The sequence below is a fragment of the Lolium rigidum genome, chromosome 2, assembly GCF_022539505.1.
Source record: "Lolium rigidum isolate FL_2022 chromosome 2, APGP_CSIRO_Lrig_0.1, whole genome shotgun sequence".
Taxonomy (NCBI): Eukaryota; Viridiplantae; Streptophyta; class Magnoliopsida; order Poales; family Poaceae; genus Lolium; species Lolium rigidum.
This window is the reverse complement of record NC_061509.1, coordinates 198,309,393-198,329,924: the sequence shown is the minus strand read 5'-3', so window position 1 is coordinate 198,329,924 and position 20,532 is coordinate 198,309,393. Positions and strand designations below refer to the sequence as shown.

At 44.1% G+C, this 20,532-nt stretch overlaps 1 protein-coding gene across 1 annotated transcript; it reads right to left on the bottom strand.

The window, feature by feature from the left end:
• Positions 1-1,613: 1,613 nt before the first annotated feature.
• LOC124692809 (protein SENSITIVE TO PROTON RHIZOTOXICITY 1-like) lies at positions 1,614-5,304 on the bottom strand. Its single transcript, XM_047226243.1, has 2 exons — positions 4,114-5,304; positions 1,614-1,956 (listed from the first exon to the last, which is right to left on the bottom strand). Exon 1 carries the CDS (start codon positions 5,265-5,267, stop codon positions 4,137-4,139), a length of 1,131 nt encoding a protein of 376 aa, XP_047082199.1. The 5' UTR covers positions 5,268-5,304; the 3' UTR covers positions 1,614-1,956; positions 4,114-4,136.
• Between the last annotated feature and the right edge of the window lie 15,228 nt (positions 5,305-20,532).

Here is a 20,532-nt window from a genome sequence, read left to right as displayed (position 1 = left end):
CGACTCCTCGCCGGCTCGCCGTCGGGACCGTGGATTTCACTCGACGCGGGCGGCCTGTACGCGTGAGGATTCCACTCCAGCTTACGAGCTGGGTGGTGCGGCGGAGGCCTTCATCCTCCTCCTTTCCGTCCGCGCGCCTCCGGAGCGCGAGGCGCGCTCGCGCTCCGCCTCCTGCGGCGGCACCATCCGCTTCCCGCATAGCTCCAGTTCCTGCAGGGCGGCGCGTTCCACAGCGGTGCGCGCCTCCAAGCGGATGCGGCCGTTGCGCCGGCGCATGCGCTCTTGTCGGCCGCGCTCCGCCGACGCAGCCGCCTCCCGGGCGCACCGCTCGGGCGAGGGAAGGCCGGCCCGGCAGGTGGCCTCGTGCTCCTTTGTCACGCGCGTGAGGTCGGCGAGACGCTCCTCGATGGCAGCGTTGATGTTCGCCAGCGCGAGGTCCTCCTCGTCGACGGGCTCCTCCTCCGCGGCCTCGTACCAGCCGTCCGCGGTCTCGTGCCAGCCGTCCGCGGCCGCCTCCACCATCTCCGCGTCCCCTTTCTTCTTCGCCGCCGCCTCGGCAGCGACGCGGAGCGCCTCGTCGTCGGCGACCCACCGCGAGTCCGCGCGCTCCTCCTCGTCCGTCCGCGGGAACCTGGCCCGGGCGGCGAGGGAGAGCTTGGCCCACGTGGCCTGCAGGGTGCGCGGCATCTCCAACGGAGAGGGCGCCAGAGAAGGTGGAGGGGGAGAGGACGGCGGAGCAGGTGTTGTGATGCGGTCTGTGACTGCCGCCGTCTGTTATAGCCGGCGGCCTAGCGGGAAACTTGGTTGCGAGCGCGCGCCAATGGCCTTTTCGCGCACGCGGGAACATTGGTGCGCGCGGGAACTTTCCCGCGCGTTCCACCGCCCACCATTGTTGTCCATCTACTAGCACCACATCATCACCAAAGAGCATGCACCAAGAAATATCTCCTTGTATATTCTCGATCACCTCATCCATCACAAAGTAAACATGTACGAGCTTAAGGCTAACCTTTGATGTAGACCTACCGTGATTGGGAAAGTATCGATCTCACTATTACATGCACGAACACTTATCACAACGATAATGTATTATTTTTTTTTGGAACTTTGTGTTTCTTCAGCGTCCACCACATGACCGTCATTGGTATCTTATCATACGTCTTCTCCAAGTCGATGAAGACCATATATAGGTCCTTCTTTTGCTCTCTACATCTCTCCATAAGTTTTTGCTCTCTATATCTCTCCATAAGTTGATGAAGTAAGAAAACCGCCTCTGTAGTCAACCTTCCAGGCATAAAACCGAAATGGTTTTTAGGGGCGCCAGCTTAAATTTGTTATTTAGGGCGGCTATAAGGAACCAGCTGGACGGAGCTCCCATTTTGGCTTGTTAGCCTCTGGGAAAGACGAGTGGAGATGCTCTTAGTCCCAAGTTCAATTGCCCCCGGCATTGTTCTTGTGGAGATTTCCAAGACCGGGACTCAAGGAGAGATGACTGCTGTCGTGATACTCATCACCATTCACCAGTTGAACAAAAGGGCGAACGAGCCGCTTCCTCCAGGCTCCAGCCATGGTGCCTCGGCCTGTCGGCCACTACCACCAAGGTCGAACCATTCTAAGGGTAACAACTGACATTTTTATTTTCGGTGCCTCCAGCACACCAGAGACTGAATACACCATTTGTCAGGATAATTTTCTCATCAGTTGATACAGAAGAGGAACCATGCAACTGCATAAGTGCAAAACCAACAACTGGGTGTATTTTCCGCCAACAGGCAACAGAATAACAAGGGAGCAACATGACAAAGGTGAGGCCGAAGAAGTGAGCACCATGAAACAAGAGAGGATGGATGAGGAGAAAGAGGTAGAAAACCCTGTGTTGTCTTCAGAAGCACCTTCATCACTGATCTTCCCATTCACTTTCACAAGCCAATGGCCCTTGTTGTGCCTACCGTACACCTACAGGGCAGAGTTGGAGGTTTGATAATTAGTCAGTGTGTGCTTGCAAACATCACCTTGTAGGAATTCACAATAACCCACGTGACGCCTTAACAGATTATGGACAATGCAACCCTATAAGTGTCATTTACTCAGATATGCAATGTTTACATAGACGGTATCTTTCAATATTTGTATGAGCCATGAGAATAACAACATAACAATACTATATTAGCTTTCCTTATTACCAGCTGAATATCTGCATGAATTCAGAAAGAGTGAAATTCAACAAAGCCAAGTCAAATAAATATGGCATTAACAAACATCGGAGCAAATCTAGAGAAAACCATTATTTTCCTCACTTACAAAATAACCTGAGGTATAGCAGACAACTAGAGGGCAAGTACATGTCCTGATAATGGCGTTGCGTGAGAGCGAACAAACAAACCCAGGTTCAATAGCTGGAACAGTTGGGTGGCACATGTGTCCAATATAATGAAGAAACAAAACAAAAGCCGAATCTAATTCAGGAAAAATCTTGCTTGCACTAAGCGGACTACCGCATTGAGTTCAAGAAGCTTGTCATGCCCAACTGCCGCTTGCTGTTTCTAAAAGATTAGTAAGTTTTGCATGTACACCACTGCACATAGTAACCATTAATTGCTAATCCCTCCGTCCCACAATATAAGACGTTTGACAATATCTGTATGAGCCGTGAGAATAACAAGAACTTAACATTTTATATTAGCTTTCCTTACTAGCTGAATATATGCATAAATTCGGAAGGAGTACAATTGAGCAAAGCCAAGTCAAACAAATATGGAATTAACAAGCATCGGAGCAAATCTAGAGTAACGGAACAACGAGGATAGTGCCAAAACCATTATTTTCCTCACATAAAAAGAACCTGAGATATAGCGGACAACTAGAGGACAAGTACAGGTCCTGATATTGGCGTTGAGTGAGAGCGAACAAGCAAACCCAGGTTCAACAGATTGGAAGAAATCATGTTTGTCCAATAAAATGAAGAAACAAAACGACAACCGAATCTAATTCAGGACATGTCTTGCTTCAAGTCAGCGAGACTACCCCATTGACTTCAAGCCACGTGTCATGCCCCAACTGCCGCTTCGTTGTTTCTAAAAAATTAGTAAGTTTTGCATGTACACCACTGCACATAGTAGCCCTTGATTGCTACTGTAGTTCTTTATATATTAACAAGATAGAGAAAATGTAAGCTATTGATAACACTAATCATAAACAAAAAAACAACCGGCATGCTACGGATGTGCAAAAGCTCGATTCCTTCCACAGCAGCCATTTAGTCATATTGCATGAAAAGGGCTAAAATACCTCTATTAGAATATAAATGAGGAATTCACTAAATCGCACGGAGTGGCAATGTGCCACTCACCTGGCCTAACCTAAGGCACCACATGAACACTTTCGAAATAACAAACCTAATAAGGAAGTTATTTAGTAGGGTTTCAAGTTCTATCCAAATATACAAACAATGGTTGGAATGAACTGCATATAATGATATTAATTCAGGGCATACAAGAGTTCAAGAACAACCAGAGGAAATATATGACAAAGTTCCACAAGACAAAGTTGTTAGAACAGAAAACCAGAGGAATGAGCCAGATAAGAAACACAATTTTTTCCATTGCAATCAAAGTGCTCGTATAACTCGTTGTGGTGAACAAGGAGGCTGATTTAAACAGTACACATATGATCATATTTTTTCACAAAATTTTGTACACGGATCTAAATTAACATTTTGTAGTAACATGAATCTTTTGAGAAAATATACAAAATTCTAACTGTAGAAAATCAAGAAGGTGTGTATATGAACATAGGTTCAAATTAAACTTCGTTAAACTCACTTCCCCAAAACTCGTTCCAATATAAAATACACTGCGCTAGTTCTCAGTTGCCTGGTATTTTCTTAAATCGCAAGTCACCTCAAACTGCAGATTACTACTGAAATTACATGTCATACAATAATATCTTACATACTTGAGTTCAGTTGCATAAATCATTTATGATTTTGGTGTATTCTTAACCTGGAATACATATTAGCATTTCGGCATTATTTATATCTTCTTGCACTAATTCATTTCAGATACTATAAGTTCCAATTTTACAACAAAAATGGCAGGAAGAGAAAGCTCTTACCCCAAACAGTACTCAGTACATTGCTATTGCCCGGCTGCTGCAGGTCCAGGCCAGCTTGTGCCATCAGCAGGTCCAGCACCATCTTTAAGCTCCTCCATCCACTCATTGAAGAACTCCGGATCAAACCTGCCTTCATCGTCATCCTCCTGGTCACAGTTTCCTTCAATTCCTCCTTCATCCATTATATCGAAGGGTGCCTCTGTAGGCGCTGCCACTGCATCATTGTTCGGCGCGGAGATGGCAGGCATATGACCTTCAAAGAGCGCAAGATGGCCGAACAGCTTGTCCTTGCGGGAGAAGGTGGTGCCGCAGGTGCAGCGCCACTGTGCCTCCTCACCGCAGTGGCGAAGGTGACTGCGGAGATCGGCAAGAACAGCAAAATGCTTCTTACCACCGCAGCGCTCGCAAGCATAGAGCTTGGGGCAGTGGCTGCGGCGGAAGTGGTTGCGCGCGCAGACCGCCGACTTGAGTGGCCGGAAGCGGCGATGCACACGGTTCCGGTTGCACCCAGTGAAAGGGCACGAGAATCGCACATCTCGGCCGGCAGCTGGCTTCGCCTGGCCGGGCCGGGAGAGGGCGTCAAGGGTCTTGAATTGGTCGCCGTGCGCACGCATGTGCATCCTGAGGTTGGCGTCGCGGCGGAAGCCCTTGCCGCAGATATTGCAGAAGTGTACATGCTCCGCGAGCAGCTCGTCGGCGTTGAGCTCCACGACATCGTAGCCCCCATCGCCCTCGATGGTTTCCAGGGGAGGTCCTTGGGCGGAGGTGGCCGCCGAGGGAAGCTCTTGGATAGGAGCAGGAGGTGCAGGAGGTGGAGATGGGGTGGGAAAGGGGAGAGAGGAAGAAAGGAGAGAGGCGGCGTTGAGGACTACCAGGTGGGCGGCGGACGAGATCTCGGAGGATACGGACTGGATATCGGAGGGGGAGAGGGGCTGCGATTCGCCTGAGATGGAGGCGGCGAGGCGGCGCCGGACGGCGGCCATGCGGTCCCCGAGGGCAGCAAGCCGTTCGAGAGCGGCGCGGGGGTCTCCATCTCCTCCTCCAGCTCCGGCACCGCTAAGGGCGCCGGCGAGTATGGCCTGTAGCGGTGCCGCGTTAGCCGATGGCGCGCCGGCGCAGCCGCCGGCGGCCATATGCTTGGTTGTGGAGTCCATCCGGCGACCAGAGGTGGTGGCCAACTTCGATTTGGCCGACGACCTAGCTTTAGATGATTTCGAGGTTTGCGATTTCTCTTGCGTACAGGTCCATTGGACATGTGAAATTTGCGTTAGCGCAAACGGCACACTTTTCGGTTTCCCCTTTTCTCGCAATTTGAGGGCTGAATAAAAAATGTGAATAAAGTTGGTGTCTTTTCAGTTATCTCCCATTGACTATGCTGAGATTTTGTATGAGTTGCCATCTCCGTGTTGACATTTTCTTCATCTATTAATTATTGCACATTATTGTTTCATGTAGTATGAGTTGCCATCTCCGTGTTGACATTTTGATCATCTATTAATTATTGCACATTATTTTGTCATGCAATAAAATTATGTGTCTCAACTTTTTTAGATGTGGATGTATCTATAACTAAAGTGTGTCTAAAACATTTGTATCTAAACAAAAGAGGTAATTGCACCACAAGTACAACAACTTACACTCTATGTGCATTTTCATACAAAAACTTCCAAAACGTGTTCAGGTGGTACAAGAACTTGTTCTGGATGTGCACCGTTGGTACAAATGCTGTCTGGAGCTGCCACGCGTCCCTGGTCCACCGTCGAAGCGTTTTTGCAAAAAAGTCCTTGTTGAAAGCGAGAATTCGCGCGCGACCAGAAGCTTTCCCCTCTCGTCTCCACTCGTCTCTTTCCCCTCTCCTCTCCTCTCTGTGGTGGCGACCAGAAGCAAACCCTAGCTACGGCGACTGATGCATGGCGGACCAAGGGGAGGGGAGCATGGACAGCACGGGTCGGACGCCGCCGCCAGGGTTTGCCCGTCGCGGAGGGCCGCGGTGGAGGGGCAGGCCCATGGCCCCAGCACCTGCTCCTGCTCCTGCCCGTCGCGGAGGGGTGCGACATGCGGTGGCGGAGGAAGGCCATGGCAGCACTGCGGCGACAGAGGAGAGGGTTGCGGAGGAGAGGCAATGGAGGTACGACAAGCTGTACCAGAAGTACATGCTGTTGTACTGCTGCCTAGCATCGGAGGAGGAGAGGGCGGCCATGGCAGAGCCCAATGGCTGGCGGCCGCCAATTCCAAGCAATGTCAGCCTGGAGGAGCAGATTCGCGTCATGGAGGCTCGGGTGGACAGCCTGCGGCAGCTTCCCCCGCCACCACCCCCAGCAAACTGAACGAGGAAGACATGCGCATCTGGAAGGAGGGAGATCCGTGGGCGACGATCACAGGTGAGTACTTCTGGAAGAATGGCGATGGTTGGGCAATGGAGTCATGATACGTCTCCGACGTATCGATAATTTCTTATGTTCCATGCCACATTATTGATGATATCTACATGTTTTATACACATTATATGTCGTATTTATGCATTTTCCGGCACTAACCTATTAACGAGATGCCGAAGAGCCGGTTGTTGTTTTCTCGCTGTTTTTGGTTTCAGAAATCCTAGTAAGGAAATATTCTCGGAATTGGACGAAATCAACGCCCGGGGTCCTATTTTTGCACGAAGGTTCCGGAAGACCGAGGGGAAAGAAAGTGGGGCCACGAGGCGCCGACACCACAGGGCGGCGCGGCCGGCCCTTGGCCGCGCGGCCCCGGTGTGTGGGGCCCTCGTGTGGCCCCCCGCGTTGCCCTTCCGCCTACTTAAAGCCTTCGTCGCGAAACCCCCGATACCGAGAGCCACGATACGGAAAACCTTGCCGAGACGCCGCCGCCGCCAATCCCATCTCGGGGGATTCAGGAGATCGCCTCCGGCACCCCTGCCGGAGAGGGAATCATCTCCCGGAGGACTCTTCACCGCCATGGTCGCCTCCGGAGTGATGAGTGAGTAGTTCACCCCTGGACTATGGGTCCATAGCAGTAGCTAGATGGTCGTCTTCTCCTCATGTGCTTCATTGTCGGATCTTGTGAGCTTCCTAACATGATCAAGATCATCTATCTGTAATTCTATATGTTGTGTTTGTCGGGATCCGATGGATAGAGAATACTATGTTATGTTGATTATCAATCTATTACCTATGTGTTGTTTATGATCTTGCATGCTCTCCGTTATTAGTAGAGGCTCTGGCCAAGTTTTTGCTCTTAACTCCAAGAGGGAGTATTTATGCTCGATAGTGGGTTCATGCCTCCATTAAATGCGGGACGGTGACAAAAAGTTCTAAGGTTGTGGATGTCTTGTTGCCACTAGGGATAAAACATTGATGCTATGTCCGAGGATGTAGTTATTGATTACATTACGCACCATACTTAATGCAATTGTCTCGTTGTTTGCAACTTAATACTTGGAAGGGGTTCGGATGATAACCTCGAAGGTGGACTTTTTAGGCATAGATGCATGTTGGATAGCGGTCTATGTACTTTGTCGTAATGCCCAATTAAATCTCACAATACTCATCATATCATGTATGTGCATTGTCATGCCCTCTCTATTTGTCAATTGCCCGACTGTAATTTGTTCACCCAACATGCTGTTTATCTTATGGGAGAGACACCTCTAGTGAATTGTGGTCCCCGGTCCATTCTTTTAAATTGAATACAATCTCATCGCAATACTTGTTCTACTGTTTTCACGCAAACAATCATCATCCACACTATACATCTAATCCTTTGTTACAGCAAGCCGGTGAGATTGACAACCTCACTTGTTTCGTTGGGCAAAGTACTTTGGTTGTGTTGTGCGGGTTCCACGTTGGCGCCGGAATCCTTGGTGTTGCGCCGCACTACATCCCGCCGCCATCAACCTTCAACGTGCTTCTTGGCTCCTCCCGGTTCGATAAACCTTGGTTTCTTTCCGAGGGAAAACTTGCCGCTGTACGCATCACACCTTCCTCTTGGGGTTCCCAACGGACGCGTGTTGTACGCGTATCAAGCATATTTTCCGGCGCCGTTGCGGGGAGATCAAGACACGCTGCAAGGGAGTCTCCACAATCCAATCTCTTTACTTTGTTTTTGTCTTGCTTTATTTTATTTACTACTTTGTTTGCTGCATTATATCAAAACACAAAAAAATTAGTTGCTAGCTTTACTTTATTTACTGTCTTGCACTCTATATCAAAAACACAAAAAAAAAATTTAGTTACTTGCATTTATTTTATCTAGTTTGCTTTATTTACTACTGCTAAGATGAGTAATCCTGAAGTTGAAGTTCGTTCGTTTAAACAACAAGGTGGAGAAAGTTTTAAAGATGCTTGGTATAGAATTAGTGATGCTCATCATAGGTGCACTAAGAAACACTCCACTATTATCCTACTTAGGAACTTTTATGTTGGTATATCTAGTTGGAATAGGTATATTGTTGATACTCTTTCGGGGGGTAATTTCCTAGGTACACCTGCTTTAGAAGCTAGTTGCATCATTGAGAGTCTAGTTGGAATACCACCTGTTAATGAAACTAAAATTGAAATCTCTCTTGAGGATGTTATGAAAAAATTGGAAACCATAGAGAAAATTTTTCCAAATGTTGAAACTAAATTGGAAATGTTACTGGATAAAACTGATGAACTTGATAAATCCTTAGGAGAAATTGATGAAAGAATTAGTGTCCTAGGAACTTGTGTTGTCCATGATAATCAAATCAATAGGATTGGCGAACTTGAAAAAGCTATGGGAACCTTGGGTTCAACTTTTTCTTCTCCTAAATATAAGGAGAAAGCTTATGTGGGTAAGGAGCAAAAGTTTATGTATGTCTCTAAAGTGCCTAAACCAAAAAATATTATTATATAGGCCTAAAATTGACAAAGCCCTTAGTACCACTACAGATGGGGGAGCTTATGATATCGATGCTCCATCTCTTGATAACACTTGATACACACTTTCTGCGCCTAGCTGAAAGGCGTTAAAGAAAGCGCTTATGGGAGACAACCCATGTTTTTACTACGAGTATTTTTATTTTATATTTGAGTCTTGGAAGTTGTTTACTACTGTAGCAACCTCTCCTTATCTTAGTTTTGTGCATTGTTGTGCCAAGTAAAGTCTTTGATAGTAAGGTTCATACTAGATTTGGATTACTGCGCAGAAACAGATTTCTTTGCTTTCACGAATTTCGACCTGCCTCTCTGTAGGTAGCTCAGAAAAATATGCCAATTTACGTGCGTGATCCTCAGATATGTACGCAACTTTCATTCAATTTGAGAATTTTCATTTGAGCAAGTCTGGTGCCTCAATAAAATCCATCTTTACGGACTGTTCTGTTTTGACGATTCTGCCTTTTATTTCGCATTGCCTCTTTTGCTATGATGGATGAATTTCTTTGCTTCATTAATGTCCAGTAGCTTTGTGCAATGTCCAGTGTTAAGAATGATTGTGTCACCTCTGAACATGTGAATTTTTATTATGCACTAACCCTCTAATGAGTTGTTTCGAGTTTGGTGTGGAGGAAGTTTTCAAGGATCAAGAGAGGGAGATGATACAATATGATCAAGGAAAGTGAAAGCTCTAAGCTTGGGGATGCCCGGTGGTTCACCCCTGCATATTTTAAGAAGACTCAAGCGTCTAAGCTTGGGGATGCCCAAGGCATCCCCTTCTTCATCGACAACATTATCAGGTTCCTCTAGTGAAACTATATTTTTATTCCATCACATCTTATGTGCTTTGCTTGGAGCGTCGGTTTGTTTTCATTTTGTTTTGTTTGAATAAAATTGATCCTAGCATTCATTGTGTGGGAGAGAGACATGCTCCGCTGTTGCATATGGACAAATATGTCCTTAGGCTTTACTCATAGTATTCATGACGAAGGTTGAATCTTCTTCGTTAAATTGTTATATGGTTGGAATCGGGAAATGCTACATGTAGTAATTCTAAAATGTCTTGAATAATTTGATACTTGGCAATTGTTGTGCTCATGTTTAAGCTTTTGCATCATATACTTTGCACCCATTAATGAAGAAATACATAGAGCTTGCTAAAATTTGGTTTGCATAATTGGTCTCTCTAAGGTCTAGATAATTTCTAGTATTGAGTTTTGAACAACAAGGAAGACGGTGTAGAGTCTTATAATGTTTACAATATGTCTTTTATGTGAGTTTTGCTGCACCGGTTCATCCTTGTGTTTGTTTCAAATAACCTTGCTAGCCTAAAACTTGTATTGAGAGGGAATACTTCTCATGCATCCAAAATCCTTGAGCCAACCACTATGCCATTTGTGTCCACCATACCTACCTACTACATGGTATTTCTCCGCCATTCCAAAGTAAATTGCTTGAGTGCTACCTTTAAAATTTCCATTCTTTACCTTTGCAATATATAGCTCATGGGACAAATAGCTTAAAAATTATTGTGGTATTGAATATGTACTTATGCACTTTATCTCTTATTAAGTTGCTTGTTGTGCGATAACCATGTTCCTGGGGACGCCATCAACTACTCTTTGTTGAATATCATGTGAGTTGCTATGCATGTCCGTCTTGTCTGAAGTAAGGGAGATTTATCACTCATTTAATGGTTAGAGCATGCATATTGTTAGAGAAGAACATTGGGCCGCTAACTAAAGCCATGAATCATGGTGGAAGTTTCAGTTTTGGACATATATCCTCAATCTCATATGAGAACATTAATTGTTGCTACATGCTTATGCATTAAAGAGGAGTCCATTATCTCATTGTCTATGTTGTCCCGGTATGGATGTCTAAGTTGAGAATAATCAAAAGCGAGAAATCCAAATGCGAGCTTTCTCCTTAGACCTTTGTACGAGGCGGCATAGAGGTACCCCTTTGTGACACTTGGTTAAAACATGTGTATTGCGATAATCCCGGTAATCCAGAGCTAATTAGGACAAGGTGCGGGCACTATTAGTATACTATGCATGAGGCTTGCAACTTGTAAGATATAATTTACATGATACATATGCTTTATTACTACCGTTGACAAAATTGTTTCTTGTTTTCAAAACCAAAGCTCTAGCACAAATATAGCAATCAATGCTTCCCTCTGCGAAGGGCCTTTCTTTTACTTCTATGTTGAGTCAGTTCACCTATTTATCTCCACCTCAAGAAGCAAACACTTGTGTGAACTGTGCATTGATTCCTACATACTTGCATATTGCACTTGTTATATTACTTTACATTGACAATATCCATGAGATATACATGTTACAAGTTGAAAGCAACCGCTGAAACTTAATCTTCCTTTGTGTTGCTTCAATACCTTTACTTTGATTTATTGCTTTATGAGTTAACTATTATGCAAAACTTATTGATGCTTGTCTTGAAAGTACTATTCATGAAAAGTCTTTGTTTTATGATTCATTTGTTTACTCATGTCATTACCATTGTTTTGATCGTTGCATTCATTACATATGCTTACAATAGTATGATCAAGGTTATGATGGCATGTCACTCCAGAAATTATCTTTGTTATCGTTTACCTGCTCGGGACGAGCGAGAACTAAGCTTGGGGATGCTGATACGTCTCCGACGTATCGATAATTTCTTATGTTCCATGCCACATTATTGATGATATCTACATGTTTTATACACATTATATGTCGTATTTATGCATTTTCCGGCACTAACCTATTAACGAGATGCCGAAGAGCCGATTGCTTATTTTCTGCTGTTTTTGGTTTCAGAAATCCTAGTAAGGAAATATTCTCGGAATTGGACGAAATCAACGCCCAGGGTCCTATTTTTGCACGAAGGTTCCAGAAGACCGAGGGGGAAAGGAAGTGGGGCCACGAGGCGCCGACACCACAGGGCGGCGCGGCCTGGCCCTTGGCCGCGCGACCCTGGTGTGTGGGGCCCTCGTGTGGCCCCCCGGGTTGCCCTTCCGCCTACTTAAAGCCTTCGTCGCGAAACCCCCAGTACCGAGAGCCACGATACGGAAAACCTTGCGAGACGCCGCCGCCGCCAATCCCATCTCGGGGGATTCAGGAGATCGCCTCCGGCACCCTGCCGGAGAGGAGAATCATCTCCCGGAGGACTCTTCACCGCCATGGTCGCCTCCGGAGTGATGAGTGAGTAGTTCACCCCTGGACTATGGGTCCATAGCAGTATCTAGATGGTCGTCTTCTCCTCATGTGCTTCATTGTCGGATCTTGTGAGCTGCCTTACATGATTAAGATCATCTATCTGTAATTCTATATGTTGTGTTTGTGGGGATCCGATGGATAGAGAATACTATGTTATGTTGATTATCAATCTATTACCTATGTGTTGTTTATGATCTTGCATGCTCTCCGTTATTAGTAGAGGCTCTGGCCAAGTTTTTGCTCTTAACTCCAAGAGGGAGTATTTATGCTCGATAGTGGGTTCATGCCTCCATTAAATGCGGGACGAGTGACGAGAAAGTTCTAAGGTTGTGGATGTGTTGTTGCCACTAGGGATAAAACATTGATGCTATGTCCAGAGGATGTAGTTATTGATTACATTACGCACCATACTTAATGCAATTGTCTGTTGTTTGCAACTTAATACTTGGAAGGGGTTTGGATGATAACCTCGAAGGTGGACTTTTTAGGCATAGATGCATCTTTGGATAGCGGTCTATGTACTTTGTCGTAATGCCCAATTAAATCTCACAATACTCATCATATCATGTATGTGCATTGTCATGCCCTCTCTATTTGTCAATTGCCCGACTGTAATTTGTTCACCCAACATGTTGTTTATCTTATGGGAGAGACACCTCTAGTGAACTGTGAACCCCGGTCCATTCTTTTACATTGAATACAATCTACTGCAATACTTGTTCTACTTGTTTTCTGCAAATAATCATCATCCACACTATACATCTAATCCTTTGTTACGACAAGCCGGTGAGATTGACAACCTCACTCGTTTCGTTGGGGCAAAGTACTTTGGTTGTGTTCTGCGGGTTCCACGTTGGCGCCGGAATCCCCGGTGTTGCGCCGCACTACATCCCGCCGCCATCAACCTTCAACGTGCTTCTTGGCTCCTCCTGGTTCGATAAACCTTGGTTTCTTTCTGAGGGAAAACTTGCCGCTGTACGCATCACACCTTCCTCTTGGGGTTCCCAACGGACGCGTGTTGTACGCGTATCAAGTCATCAACAGCAGGATGATCATCTTCTCCTTCTACACTGGTGAGTGAAATTTCATTAATGTGTTAACTGAAATTCAGTTAAGCCAGGACTGACTTGGTTGATGTTTGTTCTTACAAGCAGAAGAAGAAACTGCAAGAGGAGAATTCATTGCTGCTGATGAAGCTAAAGGGGGTGGAGCTAGAGCTAGAGATGAGGAAGGCAGGGAACAAGAAAATGCTGAAGAAACATAGGCAGGAGCTTAGAAGGTGGGATTGGAGGGAATGTGTAATGTTGTGCTTGTTCTCTGTCTGCTTAGTGCTTGTTGCTATGATCAGTGTGAGGTAGAATGGGGAAATGTAGGTGGTAACCATGCTTGTTTAGATCAAAACCATGCTTGTAACCAACTATGTTTATGGAATAAATATGAATCTTAATTTGCTTCAATTTATTCAGTACTTGCTTTGCAATCAGGCATCAGTAATAGAGGAAGACAAATTGTAGGGTTCAAACATCATTTGAGTAGCAGTGATAGCATTCAAGTGTTTACAAATTTAAATATGATCCTAAAACATTTTTGAGTTGTACCATCTGAAACAGCATTCAGTTACAACATTACAAATTCATCACTGTGAGGTGCAGTCTGAGTTATTTGGATTTCTTCTGGATTGTCACTTGGGAATGCCTCATTCAAATCAGGCAACTCATTTATGGGTTGCTCATCACCAAAAAGCAAGTAGTAGGTTGATCCAGGACATATGTTGTAGCCTCTTCTTCTTGCATTTGATGCAGTTAGCACAGTTGGCTGTGATGAACTTGCCCCCTCTGCCATACTTGGCTCTTTTCTTTTCCTTCCTTTTCCTCTGCCCCTTGCACTTGCTCTTCCTCCTCCTCTTCCTCTTGCAATTGCTCTTCCTCCTCCTCTTCCTCTATCTGCTTGTGCATTAGCTCTGCCTCTTCCAGCTTCTCTTCCTCCTCCTCTTGCACTTGCACTTGCAGTGGTTAGCCTTGTAGGTGGTAGTTCCTCTCTTGCAGACACCACAAAGGCACTTTCTTCAGGGAATGGTTGTTGCACTCTTGGTATAGGGAAGTGAGTTGCTTCCTGTTGAAACATTGATTGACACATTGGTACAGGGAAACATTGAATCAAATAACATTGATTGAAAAATTGGTAATGGATCATGGAGTTACCTCTTGGCCCATTTGATGCACCAGTGTTCTCATTTGATGCATTGGATCATTTCTAGGGTCAGGAGTGATAGGCATTAAGTGTTGCATGACTGAAGGATCATCCACATCCTCATATTCCACATTGGTAGCTCCATTTAGGTTATCCAATACCCACTTGGCATGTCCTTTTTTATTATGGTTGGGGTTTCCACACACAGAGCAGTGCATAGTCACACCTGCTCATGTGATGGATTTGACTCCATGTTGCTCCTTCTCCTCTGGAGTTTTCCTTCTGTTCTTCTTGGGCCTTCCCATGACCTTTGCTAGATTGGAGGATGCACAGTTGATGCATTCATCTTTTCCCAATGAACTCTGGATCTAAGAGGAGTCAAATTGTATGCATAAACTTTCTTGAATGTGTCTATGCTGTAACAGCTATGCACAAGCTTGTCCACTTGGAGCCTATCTGCTCTGCAACAAGCAATGACATGGTGACAAGGGATCCCTGTAAGTTGCCATCTCCTGCAATCACATTGCCTGCTGACCATATCCACATTGTAGGTTTTCTCATATTCGTTGGATGTGACATGATACACACCATTTCCAGCATGTGATGCTCCTAGATTTTTTGCCCATTCTGTCATTTTATCAATTTTTTCCTTATCTTGGGGCAAATAGTACCAGGCCATGTATCTGCCTCCTTTTGCTTTGCCACATTTCTATGCATGATTTTGCTGAAAATGGTTTCCAACATTGATAGTACAAGAAACTCTCTAGCCTCAAGAATGTAGTTGTTAAATACTTCAGAATGATTATTCAGAAGCATGTCACATTTTGGGAAATCATTGAAAAAAGCTTTAATCCATGTATTTGGCTGCAATTCCTCCACCCATGCCCAAGCTTATTCACTATCCACTTTCATTTTCTCCATATTTCTTTCCCAAGTAGGAATATTTGTGGACCTTGCTACTGCCCATAGATCATTCTTTAGAGTTTGCCCTTTGTGTTTCTTGTGAAAATTCTGGTAAATGTGTCTCACACAGTGCGTATGTTCTGAATCAGGGAATACTTTCTGAACTGCATTGATGATGCCCTATAAGATATAAACAATGTTTAGTAGAGAATATTCTTGTGAATATGGCAGGTAGACAGAAAAGTTAATTATGCCCAAAATAGAGAATATTCTTGACCCTTTTCTGGCCTGACATTATAGATCAAACTCATGGCATTGTCCACAAGTGTTCATCTTGTGTGCTAACTGTTCAGCTTGTGTGCTCATGCCATTCTGCTGCATCCTATAAATGGCATCCATCTACTGAACAAGAAATGCAAAGAAAGATGGACAATCTATCCTGGAGGAGGAGCACTGGCTCTACTGGTGCCTCTGGCTCCAGGGATGCCTCTCTGTCCAGAAGTGCTTCCATGGCTAGGGCAGACAAGCACTTGCTAGCTTATCGTAGGAGAACCTTGGAAGAGAGGGAAGCTGCTGCTGCTAGGCGCAGGGAGGAGGAAGAAGCTGCTGCTAGGATCAGGGAGATGGAACAAGCAGCTGCTAGCTTGAAGCAGCTAGGTGAGTGCCCTAGGTACACACAGGTCATCCAACTTTCAAAAGACAGACCAAAACCTACTCCCAAAATGAGAAGGTACAATGTGTCACCAAATCTTGAAGAAAGGTGAAAGCTAGAGTTATGTTGTGCTGGCTGAAGAAGGGCATCAAGAAGATAAAAGAGGCACTGATTGGTAAAGGCAAGGACAAGGGCCTAGTTTATCATAGGAAAGGTTAAAGCATGTCATGTAGTTTGTTGCTCTTTCACTCATCTAGTTTGTCTGAATAAGAATGTAATGTAAGGACTGAATAAGTAGGGTTGTCTAGATAGTGACATACCTTATGTCTGTCACTCATGACTGTGAAAGGGCCAGTGTTTGTAATCCCTAAATCATCTCTTAGTGTTGTCAGGAACCATTCCCATGAGCTAGTGCACTCAACTTCTACTAGTCCCATTGCAATAGGATAGATGCAGTCATTTGGATCAATGCCAACTGCAGTCAACAAATTTCCTTTGTACCTTGTTTTAATGTGACATCCATCTATGCATATCAGAGGCCTGCAACCTTCCAAGAAACCCCTCTTGCATGCATCCTATGACCAATATAATGTGGTCAGATGGTCTTTGGGAACATCATCTGCAGCTTCTTTAATTTCGTTGGTGCTTAGGAAGAATCTTGATCCAGGATTTGATCTCCCCAATTCCTGCCCATAGTCACATAACAGGGCAAACTGCTCCTTTTCATCCCCATGGATTATGTTAAGTGCTGCCTTTCTTGCCCTTCCCAACTTAAATCTGTTTGGGCACATATTGAATTTCCTTTGAACTTTTGCTGCAAATGCTTTCAAGCCAAGTTTTTGGTTATCTCTGAATTCATCAATGAAGATCTGAGTGAGGAAATGAGCTGTCAGTCTCAACTCCCAATACCTCTCACAAGTGTGCTCACTGCAATGTTGTCTCACTACAATGGCTCCGTCCCTTTTCTCTTCTGAAACCTTGATCATCCAAGGACATCCTTCCTCACAATGAGCATCAAGCCTAGTTGCTTCATTCCTCGACTTCCTAATCTTTACTCTCTCATTCACATCATAAGCTATCAAAGCCTTCCTAAATTCAGCCATTCTAGAAAACAACATTCCTACTTTGAAGACATGGTTGCCATGTCAACTTCAGGGTTGAATTCTTTGAACTTGTATTCCAGAAGTTTTTGTTGCTCATTTGTCAGTTTCAGATTTTCATGATCAAGACCAGCATCATCCTCACACTCAACAATGTCTGTGCACTCATTGTGGTCATTAACATCTTTATCAATGAAATCTATAAACAGATCATCATCACCATCTTTTGCATCATAATCACTGTCAAAGAAGTCACTCTCAGTGTCACCATCTTCCTCATCCTCATCCTCACTTTGTAAATCTCCTGATGACACACATGCAGATGACACAGCTTCTTCATTGATCTCTTTCTCTTGCTCTGCTTCATCTCCAGCTCCAGTGTATTTGCTTGGAATTGGCACTACTACATCTGTGCTTAGCCCCTGCAAGAAATTGTTGTGATCAACCATAATTGACAGTGTCTTCACCTCTCTCACAGCGGCCATCATTGCAACAATGTCACCATCATTCTCAATGAGACACAATCCATCTCTCATGTCACTCCCAGGAACACACCAGTAGAACTTTGTTCTCTCTGTCATTTCATTCTCTCCTTGCTTAAAAAAATCCTCAAGCCAAAGAAGTGAGAAAGTATCAGTGTTGCAATTGTCAAAGAAATCCACAGTCCCACCAATATACTGCAAATGCTCCTTCAGACCACAGAAAAACCCATTGTGATCAAACTCAACAGTGAACCTATCTGGATCATGTGCAGAATTCAGGTCAAGTGTTAAAATTCAGTTAACAGTGCACTGTCAAAATTCGGTTAAAAATCAAGTGTTAAAATTCAGTTAACTTGTGCAGCTTCGATTTGGACCTAAACTTCATAAAACAAGATTGATTACTGCTACATTGTTACAAACACAATACCAGCAATGGAGTAGATGCATTCATCCGAGCTGAATCAACTTGTTCATCATAAAAAATCGGAGCTTTTCCAATCAAAAATTTCTGGAGCCAAACATGAACACCTACCATCTCGACCAAAACCTCCACCAAACCTACCCCTAAGCACTACAACGACGTTTCCGACTAATTTTGCGCAGCTAATCGTCCACACATAGGCTAGATCGGCCCCACGAAAATCCATGGCCGTGGAGGAGAAACGCAAAGAAGAAGAGGAGAAACAGAAAACGAGGACGACCACGACACGTACCATACTGCGGAGGTACCTCGCGCCACTCTCGCCGGCGTGGATCGTCCGCCATGTCCGCCGCCGCCGCTCAAGAACTCGCCTGCGTCGTCGCCACAACCACGAAGAGAAAGGAAGGCAACGTCCTGTTCCGTGATTTCTGCGGTGGTTATACATAGAGGTGGGAGGACCTGTTCGTAATTATCCTATTTCTTCAATGCTGCAATGCAAACCCTCCTCTCCCGCCTCCAAACTGCCACGTGTCACCACCACATTGAATTGTATGAGTTGTGCACATGTTTGACAAGTTCTTGTATGAGTGGAACACGTTTTGGAAGTTTTTGTATGAAAATGCACATAGAGTGCAAGTTGTTGTACTTGTGGTGCAATAACCTCTAAACAAAACTAAGACACATATTTTTTTGGATAGAGGTAGTACTAATAGCTCCGTTTCACTCAATAAGACGTACACGCATTTTAAAACAAACTTTGACTGAAAAATTGAGCAACAAAATTTTAATTATATTATATGTAATTAATACCATTGGATTTGTATTAAAAACACTTTATAATGATGCTAATTGTTTACCAACAATTTTTATATATTTGGGGCAACTTTTGGTCAAAGAAAAACACAAAAAACAAGGACACCTTATTTATTAAAATGATGGGAGTATTATATACACGACTACTTTGGGAGATTTAAGTTCCAAATAAATACAATGAGAACATAATCTTGAAAAGTCCATATAACATTCAATTCCATATAAGTTTGGAAAATAGTGTTGGCGAAATGACGTGATACATTATAATTATTTTGAAGTTTAATTATGTATTTTCCTGTTATTGATTTTTTTTGGGACTAAAATATCAATGTATAGTTTCACAAACAACTTACATACTCATTGATACATACGGGTGCTGGTGTTCAAGGACAAAATAGAAAAGGCGGTTAATACATAGGAGAAATATCATCACATTATTATCTCTATAGCATATCTCAACAATGTCTCGCTTGCACGAAAGTCCACATTTAACCCATGCTTGTGCCGCGAGAGCGGTTTTGTCGATGGATTAGCTACATTTAGATTTATGTACTTTGGAAATCTTAATACCACGATTCTTAACAGTTTTTCATATATGATAATATTGCTTGAGTATGTGTTTGGATCTCCCAAGTTACCTTGTTTCCTTTGTTTACGCAACAGTATCACTATGAAAAAGTTAGAGGTCCAACAGGTTGGGCATGCTCAAACATATGCCATCAAAAGTAAATTTCTTCACGCAAATGCCTTCCTCTCTGGTTTCTCAAGCCAGGGTGTACTTGACTCACGTTTGAGATTGCGATCGAAAATCATGCTTTGGAGTTCGGAAGCTCGCATATGCATAACCTATATATTACAACAAATATTTACTCACCCATGTAAACTACGAACATATCCTTAATCATTCCCAAGTCTCAAAAGATAAGCTAACTCAGACCAACCATTTACTTGCGTGTCACACTGTGAACATAGGAAACTTACATCCAAGTACAGAACGTAGCATACATGATGAACCCCGAAAACTGAAACCAGACGAATTGTACTCGATAGTCACTCTCATCAGAAGTTGTGGGAATATATGAGTCTTGTTAAGACTAATTCCTTGCGACATACGTTCATTGTAGCATCAGGTAATGTGAAGCAGTAACGTAGAGATGAACAATTAGAGAGGGAGGAAGAGGTGTCGGTAGGTGAAGGATAGGAAAGATGATGAGTGAAGTACACGAGAGAAACATACACTGCATATTGTCATAATTGATTGTGTGGTAGAATGATATGATCCTCAATTAGTTTTTCTATGGTATAAAACTTGAATCTTTTGCGAACTTTTACTTTTGGCTTGAAAGGTTGTAAGTTGGAGGTGACTTGCAATGAATGATCCGCAAATACATCATTTCTTATAGTAGTATTGTAATTCAATATTGGAAATTGCATAATTTAGCATTTTATTAAGTTAGACATAAAGAGCCTTCTCACAAGGGCATAATTGGCCATACGTCGGGCTGGGCCAAGGAAAGCCCGACTGCTAAAAACTAGGACCAAGCCTGGTCCGGCGTAGCGAAAATCCTGTCGGGTCATAGACTAGGCTTTTTTTTGTTAAACCCAGTTTTTGCACTACCCAGGGCTAGGCCGGCCTGGCAGTCGGGCCAACATTTTTGGGCCTAGTCCTCGCAATTTTAGGTCGGGCTAGGCTGCCCATGGCTAGACAAGAACAAGGGTAACATATTGTCGAAACTTATTTC

Excerpts from the sequence above, each read along its gene's own strand:
- LOC124692809 (XM_047226243.1), bottom strand. The coding sequence starts at position 5,267 with ATGGACTCCACAACCAAGCATATGGCCGCCGGCGGCTGCGCCGGCGCG.